At 35.3% G+C, this 16930-nt stretch overlaps 1 protein-coding gene across 7 annotated transcripts in view; it reads left to right on the forward strand.

Annotated features, from left to right (window-relative positions):
- Positions 1–16930, forward strand: part of SEMA3A (semaphorin 3A) — a 535675-nt gene that overhangs the window by 487102 nt on the left and 31643 nt on the right. For all 7 annotated transcript variants that reach the window (XM_060196315.1, XM_060196317.1, XM_060196321.1 and 4 more), the window contains 2 exons: positions 519–738; positions 3847–3938. In XM_060196315.1, coding sequence (XP_060052298.1) covers positions 519–738; positions 3847–3938 — 312 coding nt within the window. The remainder of the gene's footprint in view (positions 1–518; positions 739–3846; positions 3939–16930) is intronic.

Raw genomic sequence — 16930 nt, forward strand, 5'->3', positions numbered from 1 at the left:
TAAATTATTTTGATTTTTTTGTACTTTTCAAAGTTGTTAGAAACAAAGGAAAAAATAACTGTCTACATTGTATTTCATTTTGTAAAGAGCATTTGTAATTTAACTTGATGCCATTGGAAAAATCAAAGATGACCAAGAAAATTATTGCATTTAATTATAGTGCATTGCTTTCACTTTTTCCAATGCTTTGTCTACCATATAAATGAAATGTTAAAGTATATGGCACTGTCATTAACCAGAATCTTCTACTGCATTTATGAGTTACATTTGCAATTTTCACCCATGAAATGGTGACATAGCTAAATCCTACTGCGAGTTCATCTATATTTAGGAACTGTGCGTTAAATGGTGCATCTATACATTTAAATTTCATTATTGTTTTTTAGTTTATCAGTTACTTGAAGAGTTGATAACAGATTTGGGCCACTAGGCCACTGTAGTCATGTTTTATTATATCATTTATAACTCTATTCTCTAGATTTTTATTAAAAGTAATACTGTGCCTTTTATCCTAATAGTGCCCCAGTAAAACATTTGGTGGATTTGATTCTACAAAGGATCTTCCTGATGATGTTATAACATTTGCAAGAAGTCATCCAGCCATGTACAACCCAGTGTTTCCTATTAATAACCGCCCAATAATTATCAAAACAGATGTAAATTATCAGTTTACACAAATTGTGGTAGATCGAGTGGATGCTGAAGATGGTCAGTATGATGTCATGTTTATTGGGACAGGTAAATATTTAACTTTGACTCTAAACTTTCTTCTAAAACATTGTATTTAACTGATTAACTATACTAAGAATGAAGGCAATTTTACGGTCATTCTCAAGGCATAGCTAACATCTAATGACTGAAATTCTTATATTTCTATCATTACGGATGTGTTCTTTTTTAAAGCAACTTGGCACATATTAATTTTAAATGAGTTTATCTATCAATCAAAAGTTTATAAATGCACTGAAGTATAACTAAAGATAAGATGAACAATCAATGCCTATAATTAAGTTATAACTCTTTTTCATTCGGGTCAGTGGCTCTTTAAAGTGAGAATGAATTGCTCAAACCATGTCAATCTGCAATTCCTTTTTAAAAAATTCTTTTTATTTATTTATTGAATAGAGACAGCCAGAAATCGGGAGGGAAGGGGGAGAGAGACACTTGCAGCCCTGCTTCACCACTTGTAAAGCTTTCTCCTTGCAGATGGGGTTGAGGGGCTTAAATTGGAGTCCTTGTACTTTGTAGCATGTGTACTCATCCAAGCGTGCCACCACTTGGCCCTGGTCACTGTTTATACTGATGCAACACCAAATAAGGTGACCTTTAAAATAGCCATTGAGTAGAAATCTTATAGCAAATAATTCTGGAAGCAAATATTGTTCAGTGTTCTAGTGATACAAAGAGCAAAACTTTCATTGAAACAACAATGAAATAACCCTAAGATATCATCAGAAAGATCTATTTTTATAAGTATTAAAGGCTCATTTACTAATTTCCTAAGTTTATAAATAATTTTACAGATGTATTTTCATAATGATTTCATTGTCATTATGACAGATTATTTCTTATTCATTTTAATAATAAAACTATTTTGAAAGTGACAGTTACAAATAAAATTGATCTTTATGAGCAGATTCCAAGGAAATAATTTCTAGTCTTTGTTAACATTTTTAATTGATATAAATCAATGGGAAACAATGATTGTGATGCTGAAATATTGCATGATAGCATTAATTTTCCACTGGTGAGAAATAGTTAACTGCATTAACTACAAGAATATGGTAACCATGGTAAATTCTTTAAAGATAAAAAATTTATAACAAAATTGTAAAATACTTACAAAATAGTTATAGTCTACTTGCATGTTAAAGTTTCTCTATCAAATAAAATAATTCCAATAAGACTTAAGAGTTTGGTAAGTCAATTAAATAGGAGTAAAAACACATAATTACAAATATAAATTTTAAGATGATAAAAGTTCTCTTCAGAAATTTTTAAAAAATATTTTATTTATTTTGTTTTTGAGAGAGATGGGCACAGAAACACCAAAGCAAAGCACTGCTCAGCTCTGGCTTATGGTGGTGCAGGGGATTGAACCTCAGGCATGCCAGTCTGTTTGCATAACCATTATGCTGTCTACCCTGGCCCTTTCAACAAATATTTCTATCTAATGTCAAATTAGAATTAGATGTCTCAAATAAGTAATTAACCTTGTCCAGTAATGTCACACGTGAGGTTTCCTTCACTTTTGGCCAAAACATGTTGAGAAACCCTTACTCATTGTCAATACAGCAATTTTACAATACAGCTATTTTACAAAGAAATAGAATCATGAGGTTTTTTTTTTTAATTTTCTCCTGCAAATGAGTAATCTTTGAAGGAATCAATTCCACGAACAATTTGAATGCTTAAGTGTGCATGACTATCAGTCAACACAGATCAAGGTTATATGGCAACAAAGTAAATTGATTACAGTAATGTATCTCCGAACTTGTACATCACTGTATATTGATCAAATTGAGTAATCTGATTTCAGTTTGTGTGAAATTGTTTGAAGTAGTACTCGGTAAAGGTTGATCTGGAACACAGCTAAGATGTATTTGGATATTAGATATAATCAGAGACACTGGATAGTTTAATTTGTTACATTTAATCTTTAGTATTATGATAGTCTATAGACAAATATGGGGGTTTCTTAAAAGGCAGACTTTTTCAACTTAGAAAAGAATATATATCAAACTTTTTCTTATAGCACATAATATTGATCCTCTGAAAATGATCATTAATGGCTTGAATAAATTCAATTACTTACTGGTATAACATGCTGACAAATTTTTTTTCTCTCAAATAATTATTAAATTTGATTAAAATGAGCAAATTGGAGCTAAAAATAACCAGTTAATTAAAACTGGAATGTGAATGAGTCCATTTTTTAAATTTAAGCAAATACTACTCTTCATTCTATTAAAGAATAAGAACAGACTAAAAATACCAGAAAATTAGTGTCTTTATATCCCAGCAGTGTCAAAATGGCAGCCCTTATCACCAGAACAGTTTCTTTTAGAAATGGAAATTCAAGTAAATAGTGCTTATAATCTCTACAAAGTACATTCAAGGTTTTTATGATTTGTGCTGCCAAAATTTAAATATAGTACTTTAAATTTGTTTAATTTATGTATTAATTAAACCAGTATGCTGGTCAAAAATGATTAATTATTGAAGGAAATTACTGTAGTAGGTAATCCAAGGTATTTACTTCGAGAAATCAGGCTATTGTCCTTCACCACTCAATTGCTATTGATCTGTCTTTAGAGGTTCTCAAGTACTAATGGTTTTCAGGTGACAAGACCTTGAACAACCAGGCTCTAAAACTCAACTTGTGTTGCTTGACAACATTCCTTGCATTTTGCAGCTACTTTTAGTCTTCAGAGTAGTGCCTGATTCATTACAAAGGTGGAATTTCCATCATATCAAACTAGTATTAGTTGGCATTTTTTAATCTTGAGGTTGTCAGACCCAAGATTAAAAATAGAACAAAGATAAAAAAAAAAAAAAAAACCTACACAGCGACTATATGTATTTTTAATTATACAGGTTCTGGATAAACCATCTTTAAAGCTTCATACATTTCTAAATATTAATTTTTATTGTCATGAGTATTTTATAATTTTGTGTCTAGTTTCAGTTGAAATATGTTAGACTATGTATTTCACCTATACTGTAATGAGAAAATACAAGATAAAGGGGATACATGCTCTTCGGGGCTGAATACTGTTTGCATTCATTAACATTAAACTCTCTTTTTGGATCCAATTAAGTTGTGGCTTATTCTTTCTTTCAAAGATATTGGGACTGTTCTGAAAGTAGTATCAATTCCTAAGGAGACTTGGCATGACTTAGAAGAAGTTCTGCTGGAAGAAATGACAGTTTTTCGGGTGAGTGCTGCTTAATTTCAAGTTTCAACAAGTTCACTTGTATGTCTTTCCCCCAGGACAGCTGCACACTGAACTTGCTATGGATAAGTAGTCTAGCATACTCTTCTAATTAGCTTGTCAATTAGAAAGCCAGACACTAGTCAAAATAAACCTTGAAACTTTCAATGCTAGTTAAATACAGAAATGTTAAGAAGTATATTCTTGGCTCATATTTTGTTTTCTCAATGATAAAATATATGATTTAGACTTTATATTATTTATGTTAAGTTACACTATTGAGCAAACTCCATCCTCTTTCCAATCCCCAGCCCCTAAAAAAAAAATCACATCGTTTACACTCAAAGCTATTACAGAAGAAAGTTATTTTTATGAATATTCTAAAGTGTATTCACTCAGAATAACAGGGAAATAAAGACATTTTAGTTTTAGCTTGTCCTATATTGTTCTATTTTCTTAAAGGATCATTTGCTAGGAATAAAAAAAAATTTTTTTTAGACAACTGGCTGCAAGTGTGCTATGGATTCCTCATCTATACAGTGATGGAATGTACAGATATTTGTCCCTTTGCCCTAGAACATGGACACTTCAGATAAATTTACATATGTTTGGTGCTAGATTCAGCTAGATTGAAGTATAAGTAGAACTCAATTTATATATCCTATATCATATGCCTTTTCCTTTTGAAAAGTGGGTTGTTAGGAATAATTTAAATTGAAATAAATATATATGAGTTGTTTATGAGATGACAGGGATGCCACTGCCTATAAAATGTAAATAGAGCAGCCATTTATGAGTGTTGTATTTTTGAATATAGTAGAGGAATTTTGTGGGTAGAAAATGAGAAAATATTGAATCTAATCTCACAATTTTAAAATATTTCACTTAGTTTCCATATGTTTTATATATAAAATGAAACTGCTGTGTTCAGTTTTTCACATTACTAAATGTTGCAATTGTAAGCAGTCTTCCCAGGAATTCTTTTACCTCAGAAGTCTAGGCCAGTTTATTTACTCAATGGAACTTTTGCTTACTATCCCAGTAATATTTTGTGGAGATTTTTTGAAGTATAATATAGTATACTTCTAATAAATAATTAATTTTTATGAAGATTATGAATAGTTGGGCTGGTGAAACAGCTCTCTTGGACTGTTGGCTGCATGCCATCTATGTGACCCAGTTCTGAGCTCAGCCCCCATTACATTGGAGGAAGCTTCATGGTGTGGTCTCTTTCAGTCTCTTTACATCTCTCTCTATTTACAAAAACATATACATGAATAAGAATTAAATTATAAATAGGAATTTAAGAGGGAGGTAATATGGCGACGGCCTGAGAAGTCGCTAACAGCGAGTGCTCTGATAGCATCGTCGGCAAAGGTAGGATTTTCTGCCTTTAGCAGGCCAGTCAATAAGGGGGGGGGCACCAAAGAAGTTATTACAGTTTAATTTGGGTTAACAATTAGAGCAAAGGTGACACGGACTAGCGGGGCGCCAGAATTCCCAGGCGGCGCCAGGCAAGGCGAGTGCGCCGGGCATTGTCCTCCGCCTGCCCGGGAAGGCGGCTCCTCCGCCGGTTGCAGAGCGCGGCGGGCAGAGGACCCGGAGAGAGCACTTTAGCTCGGGGGCTGCCTCTTGGGAGTTGCCAGGGTCCACCGCGACCCTGAGGGTGGATCCAAAGACTTCTTGAGTATAGCTCTCATTGGATCAAAGGACTTGGAGCTAGTTTTCATTTTTGAGAAATCCTTTAAAAAAGTCTGGAGGGCGGGGTTTCCCAGAAAATGGCGCCCGGAGAAACAGAAGCGGCCAGCCTTTGAGCTCCGGACACATCTCGTGTAAACAATAGGATTTTCTGCCTTTAGCAGGCCATCCAATAAGGGGCCATAACGGTCATACCAAGGATGTTTCTATAACTTAATTTGGGTTAAGAATTAGAGTAGGGGGAAAAAATTCTTTTTTCTTCCTTTTAATTTTCAAGCATACATCCTTCCCGCCGCCCGCCCCCCCTCCCCCCATAAGCAGTGCCTGGGACCAGCTACTAGCAGGATACCCCATACCACCAAACAGGGTTTTTTTTTTTTTTTTTTTTTTGTTAATTCACTGATACACATTTGGGAAGTTCCTCGCACTGCTCTTTAATTACAACTCTTCTTCCTATCTTCTCCCTTTTCTCTCTCTTATCTCTCTCAATCTCTCTCTCTTTTTTTTTTTTTTTTTTTTTTTTAATCTTGTCATACACTTCTTTCTTCTTTGACTTTCTGAATTTGTGAATTACTTTGGGGAAGAAATCTGACCCAGAGTGGACTCTCTATGTGTGTATCTCTGCTCTAGTTCCCTTTACACTCTTGTTACCCTTAGAATATACACTGGATAGTAAATTTGCATAACTGTCTATTCTTGCTATCCTCTCTTCCTTTTCTCTTTCTTCACTGGGATTTGGTTACTATTTTTTCACGGACTGGAGAAATTGTTTGGCTAACTGGTAACGATTAAACTCCTTCAATACTTACTTCAGTTGCTACGGTTATTCCGGAGGTTGGTGAGTGCAATTGTCATAAAGGTATTTAGTACAGTGTTACTTGTGCTCAAAACACAACAACTGAGGAACAACAGAACATTAAAAAAAAAAAAAAAGAGAGAAACACATAAATTAAAAAAAAATGGGTAGATTAAAAACAAATAAAACTGCTACCCCAATGAATGAAGACAAGAGCCCAGAAGAAACCACAAATCAGTCAGAAGTAACCATAGATAAGAAAAGTATGCAAGCAATAATAAACTTATTAATCACAGAAATGAAAACAACATTGGAGGAAAGAAATGGCAGTATTAGGGAAACAACAGTTGAGACCCCCAAGGAAAATACTGATTATCTTGAGACAATTAGAGAACTGAAAGCTGAAATAGCTGTAATGAAGAAAGAAGCTGAGGCAAGGGAAAGCAGACTAACAGAAGCAGAAAACAGAATTAGTCAGACAGAGGATGAGTTAGAGAAAACTAAGAAAGAGGTGAAAGAGCTTAAAAAGAGATTGAGAGACACTGAAAACAACAACAGAGACATATGGGATGATCTCAAAAGAAGTAACATTCGTATAATTGGCCTGCCAGAGGAAGAAAGAGAGGAAGGGGAAGCAAACATCCTAGAGGAAATAATACAAGAAAATTTCCCAGACCTGAATAACAGAAAGGATATCAAGGTGCAAGAGGCCCAGAGAGTACCAAACAGAATCAACCCAGACCTGAAAACACCAAGACACATCATAGTCACAATGAGAAGAAGTAAGGATAAAGAAAGGATCCTAAAGGCTGCAAGAGAGAAACAAAAAGTCACATACAGGGGAAAACCCATAAGACTTTCTGCAGATTTTTCAACTCAAACTCTAAAAGCCAGAAGGGAGTGGCAAGATATCTATCGAGCCCTGAATGAAAAAGGGTTTCAACCAAGGATTATATATCCTGCTAGACTTTCATTCAAGCTAGATGGAGGGATCAAAACCTTCTTAGACAAACAACAGTTAAAGGAGGCAACTATCACCAAGCCGGCCCTGAAAGAGGTATTAAAAGACCTCTTATAAACAAGAACATCACTATAATACTTGTAATATATCAGAGCAAACAAATTGTTTTTTAGAACAATGGCACTACAATACATTAAATCCATAATATCAATAAATGTCAATGGCTTAAACTCACCCATCAAAAGGCACAGGGTGGGGGGATGGATCAGAAAACATAACCCAACCATATGCTGCTTGCAAGAATCCCATCTGTCACAACAAGATAAACACAGACTTAAAGTGAAAGGATGGAAAACTATCATACAGGCTAACGGTCCACAAAAAAGGGCAGGAACAGCCATTCTCATCTCAGACACGATAGATTTTAAATTAAATAAAGTAATAAAAGATAGGCAAGGACATTACATAATGATAAGAGGATCAATCAGCCAAGAAGACTTAACAATTATTAACATCTATGCACCCAACGAGGGACCATCTAAATACATTAAACACCTATTGAAAGAATTTCAAAAATACATCAATAGTAATACAATAATAGTGGGAGACTTCAATACCCCACTCTCACACTTAGACAGATCAACAAAGAAGAGAACCAATAAAGATATAAGAGAATTGAATGAAGAGATTGACAGACTAGACCTCTTGGACATTTTCAGACTCCTCCACCCCAAAAAACTGGAATACACCTTCTTTTCAAATCCACACAACACATACTCAAGGATAGACCACATGTTAGGTCACAAAGACAGCATCAATAAATTCAAGAGCATTGAAATCATCCCAAGTATCTTCTCAGACCACAGTGGAGTAAAACTAACTTTTAACAACAAACAGAAAATTATTAAAAGGAATTTAAAAAACCTGGGGACCAGGTGGTGGCGCAACTGTTTGGGCGCACAGGTTACAGTGCGCAAGGACCCAGGTTAGAGTCCCCACCTGCAGGGGGAAAGCTTCACGAGTGGTGAAGCAGGGCTGCAGGTGTCTTTCTTTCTCTCTCATCTATTTCCCCCTTTCCTCTTGATTTCTGGCTGCCTCTATCCAATAAATAAATAAAGATAATTTTAAAAAATGTTAAACCTTCTAACAAACAATCACTGCTAAACAATGTCTTAATGTAAAGTGTTAACTCTTTAATCTTCATGGAATTTCTATTGGAAGTACTTATTAAATCCTTCTGAGATTTCCTTTCAACAATACCAGCAAGACAACTATCTACTACACAAAAAATTCAAAAGAATTAGAAATACTATATATAAATATTCAGAGTAGTACCAGGTACTATATGCAACATATTGTTGTTTCAATTCAACTAAACTGAAAACAAATTACATTTCCAGTATTAATTTCTGCCAGTACTTGGGTTAAGTCTTCAAGATAAAAAATGATCATAATATATTATGATTTTTAACTAGGTACTTGGACTTATTTGCCTGTAGCTGAGTGATAATTAATTTGTCATTTCACAAGTTTCATTTAGAAGTTAGATATTGATACTTCAATCTACTAAAAAAATAAAGAAAAAAGATTCCAATTGGACTGCACTAGTAATGTTAAGTGTATTTAGATTTAGCAAATAAATTATGAACACTGAGGGATGGATAAATAAATAATTTTAGTGTGTCCATTGTGTCTCCAGAGACAAAGGTATGTTTTCAATGAACATTTTAAATGAGTGAAAGAATCAGATTATTGAAATTTGAGAGGTTAAAAAACTTAAGACCTTTCACTGAGTCTACAGAGAGTGAAGTGACAGAATCAACTAGAGAAAGCAACAGGTTGCTCATCATGTTTTACATTATTCTGTATTAGAAAAAAAATTCTATATATTTAAAAACTTACATTACCACCAGGGTTGATTGCAAGTGATGTTACAAAAGTACTAACATATTATATTACTTAAATATTTTTTAGTTAACAGGTTGGGAAGATAGTTCACTTGGGAGATTGCTTCTTTTGTCAAGCATGTGACCCAGGCTTTAGCCCAGCTTCCACAGCAATAGGGTAGAATGGAGGTGAGGGGTTTGACTTGGTTCTGTGCTGTCTCTTCTTTTCTCCCTCTGCTTCTCTTTTTATACCTGGACGAAGTCATGGCAGAAACAACAAAAACAGAAGAATTTCTTAGTTATTTCTGGGCTCTTGTCCTTACATTTGTATGCATTCCTTTGTATATTTCTCTATCACTCCATCCCCCCCCTCCCCGGCTGGCCTTGTTTTCTAGAGCACTGGTTTATGGTGGCACTAGAGATTGAATTTGGGACCACTGATGCCTCAGGCATTAAAGTCTTTTTGCCTAACCATTGTGCAATGTCATCAGCATCTTGTGTGTGTGTGTGTGTGTGTGTGTGTGTGTATTAGTTTTTGTTTAATTGACTATAAATAAAATGTGTTCCACTAACTACGGTCCTGACACAATGTGAATTTCTAGTGATTCTGAGGTGAACACTACAAATGTGACTCCTCACTTCATGCAGCGTGCAAATCACTCTATGTTCACTCTCATAATTTTAAAAATTGAATTTATTAACTATTAGTACAATTAAACTTTATCTTATATAATTGTGTCAAATCATATAATGTCTTTAAAAACAAAAGCCTTTTATCTATGGTTTATTTATTTTCTGTAATTTTATGACTCAGAAGATAGGATTTTTCAGTAATAATGTAATCTATTATTGCTAATTTGTATTCACCACATTTAATGAAAATTAATATTACATTTCATATACTACCTATGTTATTTAGTACATTAACAAACATTTTAGTTTAACAAATATGTGACTGTATGACTCAGTGGTAGAGTGAATGTCTTTCCTGCATGAGACCTTAAGTTTAAATTTCTGACACTTTATTTGATGGCATGGTGCTCTAATTTTTATCCCTTCTTTATAAAAATATACTAATTTAAGCCCATAAATTAAGTGACATTTCATAAAATCTTGAAATGCTGGAAGCAAATGATCTTGCAAGCAGAGATACTGCGTATCTGTTATATTTTATTAGCATTTTCAGTTTCTAGATAAAAATACAGTCATATTACAACTGTCATAACTATGAAATGGAATTTGATAGTAGTTAAGATATTCTGAGAAAAATTTTTTAATGCTCCTTAGCAAATAAGTATAAATAAGTGATGCTGTGCTGACATAGAAATGATGCTCCGCCAGTTTTACAGTTTTGTAAAAAAATTGCCTTGCAACCTGGAATACATTTTATTCCATAGATAAATGCTTTCTCCCATTTTTCTGCTGTACTAATTGTCATTATTACTTCTTTAACACTCAAGTAGACAAAGAATATTTGGGCAGAGTTTAGGGAAATATTTACTTTCAGCATTTTATTGTATCAGGCAAAGTTCACACATATATTGTGCTCTAGCACTTGGAATATTTCACTGTCAAACTTTGTTTAATTCTGCAGCTGGAGTAAAAAGCACACACAACACATTAAAGTAATTGCTATATACAGTGAAAGAAGCAGAGAAAAGTTACAGTTTCTATGTTTCTATTTGAGACGATCAAGTAATCCTACTTGCCATAAAATAAATTTTAAAGTGATCAGCCTGTGCACTATGGTAGCTTGACAAGGTAAATAGAAGAGGGATATATTTAAGTCTATGATAGCTATCTGGTACTCTTAGATTGTGAAAAGACATAGGAAAGACATTTAATGTGAGCCAAACCAGTTTTTTTTTTTTACCATAATACCATCTATATGAGACCAAGTTCATCATATACCCTTAGTAGGTTATAACTGAATAACCAATCCTTATATAAAATCCTGAATTGAAGCCAGTACTATGTTCACTGCCATACTGAGCATGATTTTAGGAGAACACCTTGGCTAATAACAGAACATTCCACTGGTTTCAGTTATTTTCAGGGTACATTTATTTTGGATGGAATCAGATCCTAATCAGAGTATAGAAAGGAAAATATTTTTCAGCAGTAAAAATTTCCATTTGAGAGTTAAAAGTTTAGTAGGTAATAAGAGGTGAAATAAAATTGGCTTTGATAAAAACTCCAAAAATATTTTTGAATTTCCATGAAATATTCAAAATGGTATTAGAATGCAGATTAAAAAGACTAATTCCAGATACTATTAATAGTTATCATAATTCTAAATTTAAATTATGTTTACTGTGTGATTCATAAATTAGTTAACCTCAATTAAGCCTCAAAGTTTTCATTTGGTGCTTAATTTAGATAGTGATTGTGGACACTTCCTTGAAAGTTTCATTTCAATGAAGATTACTAGTTAATGAAAACTACTGTTAATTATTTACATATATGAAAATCTCTTTGAAAATTTTACACCTGTCCATTGTTATAAATATTCAAAAGTCAAAAAATAAAAAAATGCTTATTTCTATTTTACACAACGTGTGATATTCTTTTGAATCCGACTGGAGAGTAGTAATTTTGAGGCAGAGAAGTGTTACATCAAGTTGCAGCGCATTTAGTACAGAGGATCTTATTTATAGTACTACAGACTGCAAAGGATTGCAAGGCAGTTGCATCTATAACACATGCATTTAAACCCAATTTATGCAATATCCCACAAGCAGCTGAGCAAACAAGTGAAATAGTTTAATTTTCATTGAAATGTAAAACATAATTGATACTTTCCAAAACCTAGTCTATTAACTCATTCTAAAGGAGCATCCATGTGATTAGCAACTAGGGAGCTATGTTAGATTCTCCTGAGATCAGCAGGTTGAAAAGCTTTGCAAGTGAGAAACTTTCATAGGGAATGGATTAAAATATCAGAGAAGTATAGGAAATTAGAGTCATAGAAAATCTTGAAAAGATGCTAAGATTTATATTTCATTTTTAGTTGAACACCAATTAAATTTGCAATTGAAACCAGCCTTATGAAAATGCTTATGAAGCTACATCTATTTTAAAGGGAAGTCTTATTAACTGCCAGCTATCTGAGAACAAAATATAGCTTATTTAAAGGGATGTCATTTTAATATATTACCTACTAAAATTCAACCACAGGCAGTATACAGTACATTATATTCTAAAGCATTATGAATTCAAAACAAATAACATTCATTTCCTAAAAGGACTTCAATGTATTAACTTTCAAATGTTGAAAGCATTATAACACAATAGTACGATATACATCCTTTTTTATTTTGTTATACAATTTACTGATTTTCATATACCTTGTAGAAATGTGAATATTCATAGTACCAACAAAATATATGAATGTTAATCAACTACACCTTAGTATATTTTCACTATTTAAAGAACTTAGACTTAACTTTTACCTTAACTATACTTTTGTGTTGTTAAAGTTTCGGGGGCTCCAGCAGGCCGGCGTCGCGGCGGTAGACAGAGACAGAGACTCGAGGACACACGGCTAGGCTGAGAAGCTGCAGTTTAATCTTTATTCATGAATGGGCAAATCACCACACCATGTGCTTCTCCATGTTTTTCCTTCCACCAGTGCTGCTGGGACTCAGCACGTCCTTAGCATACGGGCTGGGTGGGGTGAAAGAGGGATAGAAAGGGCCAAACCATTTCTCTCAGAGGTAGGGGGAAGGGGCCCAAATCAACACGAAGAATACCAACACTTTTGTAAGAGCACTTACATCTTGTCTATAAAATGCATTTCACAAAATTGCATGCAGTTACTTGTTTACATAACCATATATATATTTCTTATGTGAAACTGTTGAAAATGAAGGAGTTGCTATGGATATTTTTTAAACTTTTCTAAATTATCTGTTGAATTCACTGATTTACAAATTGTACATACAAAAATACAATAGTCACATTTTTATTTATTTATTTTTTTTTTTATTTAAATTTTTAATTTAAGAAAGGATTAGTGAACAAAAGCATAAGGTAGGAGGGGTACAACTCCACACAATTCCCACCACCCAATCCCCATAACCCACCCTCTCCCATGATAGCCTTCCCATTCTCTAGCCCTCTGGGAGCATGGACCCAGGGTCGTTGAGGGTTGCAGAAGGTAGAGGGTCTGGCTTCTGTAATTGCTTCCCCGCTGAACATGGGCGTTGACTGGTCGGTCCATACTCCCAGTCTGCCTCTCTCTTTCCCTAGTAAGGTGTGTCTCTGGGGAAGCTGAGCTCCAGGACACATTGGTGGGGTCTTCAATCCAGGGAAGCCTAGCCAGCATCCTGGTGGCATCTGGAACCTGGTGATTGAAAAGAGAGTTAACATACAAAGCCAAACAATTTGTTGAGCAAACATGGATCCCAAGATTGGAATAGTGGAGAGGAAGTGTTGGGGAGGTACTCACTGCAAACTCTAGTGTAATCCTGCTTTCAGGTATATATTTTGCAGTAGTTTATGGATACGTGTGCGCATACGCTCTCTCTCACAGAAACTGGTGTATGTCTAGGTTATGGGACTTTGTTAGAAAGTGAACTACCTGAGATGAAATTAGAGTGTACTATAAAAGGAAAGGTCTCACCCGAGTAATGAAGCTGAAGGGTTGTCATTCCACACGTGAAGTCTCTGGATACACTCTGAGGTGAAGCATGTTGAGATGGCAATCGTTGCTTTGGTTAGGTTGTGATCGGCGGATGCAATATTATTTGGTATGGATTGGGAGAAGCATACGGGAAAGTGAGCCCTATCCATGGGTGCCAGGACTGGGGGAAGTAGGGGCTCTATAGTGAAGATGTGAGGTTCCTGCTGTCTTAGGGTTCAAAAAGACAATCAATAGTTAATATTATCATCACATTATTTGTTAATTGGGTTAACTTTGAAAAGTCCCTTTGTTATGGTTTGCTGTACAGTACCCAGTATCTTGTATATAGCTGTGCTATTGGAAGCCTCCAATCTACTTGGTCTAGGCTTTTGAGAGAGTCCGCATATCAAATACGTAGCCTATCTATTAAAAAGATTCAGTTTGTCTCCTGAGAACCTTTGAGACATACAATTGATTTCCCCCTCTCATATTAATTAACTACTGATTTATATGTCTACATTTTGCTAGGAGTGTACATAAACACCATTCCCATCACCAAAGGACCGTGACCCATCCCTCCCACCCATTCCCACCCCCCACTGGCCCAGAAAGCTACATGTCTACCCCTCACCACTGGGTTTTTTCTTTGGTGCCCTACTTACAATTTGATCAGGTCCTGCTTTTAGTTTCCCTTTCAGATCTTCTAAGTCAGCTTCTGTTGATGAGTGGGATCATCCCATACTCATCTTTAACTTTCTGACTCAGTTCACTTAACATAATTCCTTCTAGCTCTGTCCAAGATGGGTCAGAGAAGGTGGGTTCATTGTTCTTGATAGCTGCATAGTATTCCATTGTGTATATATACCACAGCTTTCTCAGCCATTCATCTGTTGTTGGGCACCTGGGTTGCTTCCAGGTTTTAGCTATTATGAATTGTGCTGCTATGAACATAGGAGTACACACCTCTTTTTGGTTGGGTGTTATGGAGTCCTTGGGGTATAACCCCAGGAGAGGAATTATTGGGTCATATGGAAGGTCCATGTCTAGCCTTCTGAGGGTTTTCCAGACTGCTCTCCACAGAGGCTGTACCAATTTACATTCCCACCAGCAATGTAAAAGGGTTCCTCTGTCCCCACATCCTCTCCAGCATTTGTTGCTGCTGTCCTTTTTGATGTATGCCATTCTTACAGGAGTGAGGTGGTATCTTAGTGTTGTCTTAATTTGCATTTCTCTGACAATCAGTGACCTAGAGCAGTTTTTCATATGTTTGTTAGCCTTTTGGATCTCCTCTGTGGTGAGTGTTTTGTTCATTTCCTCTGCCCATTTTTGGATGGGGTCATTTGCTTTTTTGCGGCTAAGTTTGCTGAGCTCTTTATATATTTTGGTGATTAGTTTCTTGTCTGATGTCTGGCATGTGAAGATCTTCTCCCATTCTGTGAGGGGTCTCTCTGTTTGTTTAATTGTTTCTTTGGATGTGCAGAAGCTTTTCAATTTGATGTAGTCCCATTGGTTTGTTTCTACTTTGGTCTTCCTTGCAATTGGGTTTGATTCATCAAAGATATCCTTGAGGTGTAGATGGGAAAGTGTTTTACCAATGTTTTCCTCTAAGTATTTGATTGTTTCTGGTCTGACATCTAGGTCTTTGATCCATTTGGAGTTGATTTTTGTTTCTGGTGAGATAAAGTGGTTCAATTTCATTCTTCTGCATGTTTCAACCCAGTTTTCCCAGCACCATTTATTGAAGAGAGCCTCCTTTTTCCATTTAATCCTTTGGGCCCCCTTATCAAAGATTAGATGCCCATAAGTGTTGGGATTTACTTCTGGGCTTTCAATTCTGTTCCACTGGTCTGTGTGCCTATTTTTGTTCCAGTACCATGCTGTTTTGATGATGATGGCTTTATAATATAGTTTAAGGTCTGGGAGTGTGATGCCTCCATTTCTGTTTCTTTTCCTCAAGATGGTTTTGGCAATTCTAGGTGTTTTCAGGTTCCAGATAAATGATTGTAGTGTTTGTTCTATTCTCTTAAAGAAGCTTGGTGGAACTTTGATGGGTATTGCATTAAATTTGTATATGGCTCTGGGGAGAATGTTCATTTTGATGATATTTATTCTTCCAATCCATGAGCATGGGATATCTTTCCATTTCTTGGTATCAGTTTCTATCTCCTTGAGTAGCGACTCATAGTTTTCAGCATACAAGTCTTTCACTTCTTTGGTCAACTTTATTCCTAGGTATTTGATTGATTTTGCTGAAACAGTGAATGGGAGTGATTTCTGGATGTCTTCTTCTTCAGATTTAGTGTTTGCATAAAGAAATGCCACTGATTTTTGTACATTGATTTTGTAGCCTGATACCTTGCTATATTGCCTAACAACTTCCAGTAATTTTCTACTGGATTCTTTAGGTCTTTCTATGTATACTATCATATCATCTGCAAATAGTGAGAGCTTGACTTCTTCCCTTCCAATCTGTATCCCTTTGATTTCTTTCTCTTGCCTGATTGCTATGGCAAGAACTTCCAATACTATGTTGAAGAGTAACGGTGACAGTGGGCAGCCCTGTCTAGTCCCTGATCTGAGGGGGAATGCTTTCAGCTTCTCTCCATTGAGTATGATGTTGGCTGTAGGTTTGCTATATATAGACTCCACTATCTTGAGGAATTTCCCATCTATTCCCATTTTTTGTAGAGTTTTGAGCATGAATGGGTGTTGGATTTTGTCAAAGGCTTTCTCTGCATCTATTGAGATAATCATGTGGTTTTTGGCTTTGCTTTTATTGATGTGATGAATGACATTGATTGATTTACGGATGTTGAACCAGCCTTGCATTCCTGGGATGAATCCCACTTGGTCATGATGAACAATCTTTTTGATGTGTTGCTGTATCCGGTTGGCCAAGATCTTGTTTAATATTTTGGCATCTATGTTCATCAGAGATATTGGTCTGTAGTTTTCCTTTTTTGTTCTGTCCCTATCAGCTTTTGGTATCAGGGTGATGTTGGCTTCATAAAAGGTGGAAGGGAGTATTCC

This window comes from Erinaceus europaeus, chromosome 8 (assembly GCF_950295315.1).
Source record: "Erinaceus europaeus chromosome 8, mEriEur2.1, whole genome shotgun sequence".
NCBI classification, from domain to species: Eukaryota; Metazoa; Chordata; class Mammalia; order Eulipotyphla; family Erinaceidae; genus Erinaceus; species Erinaceus europaeus.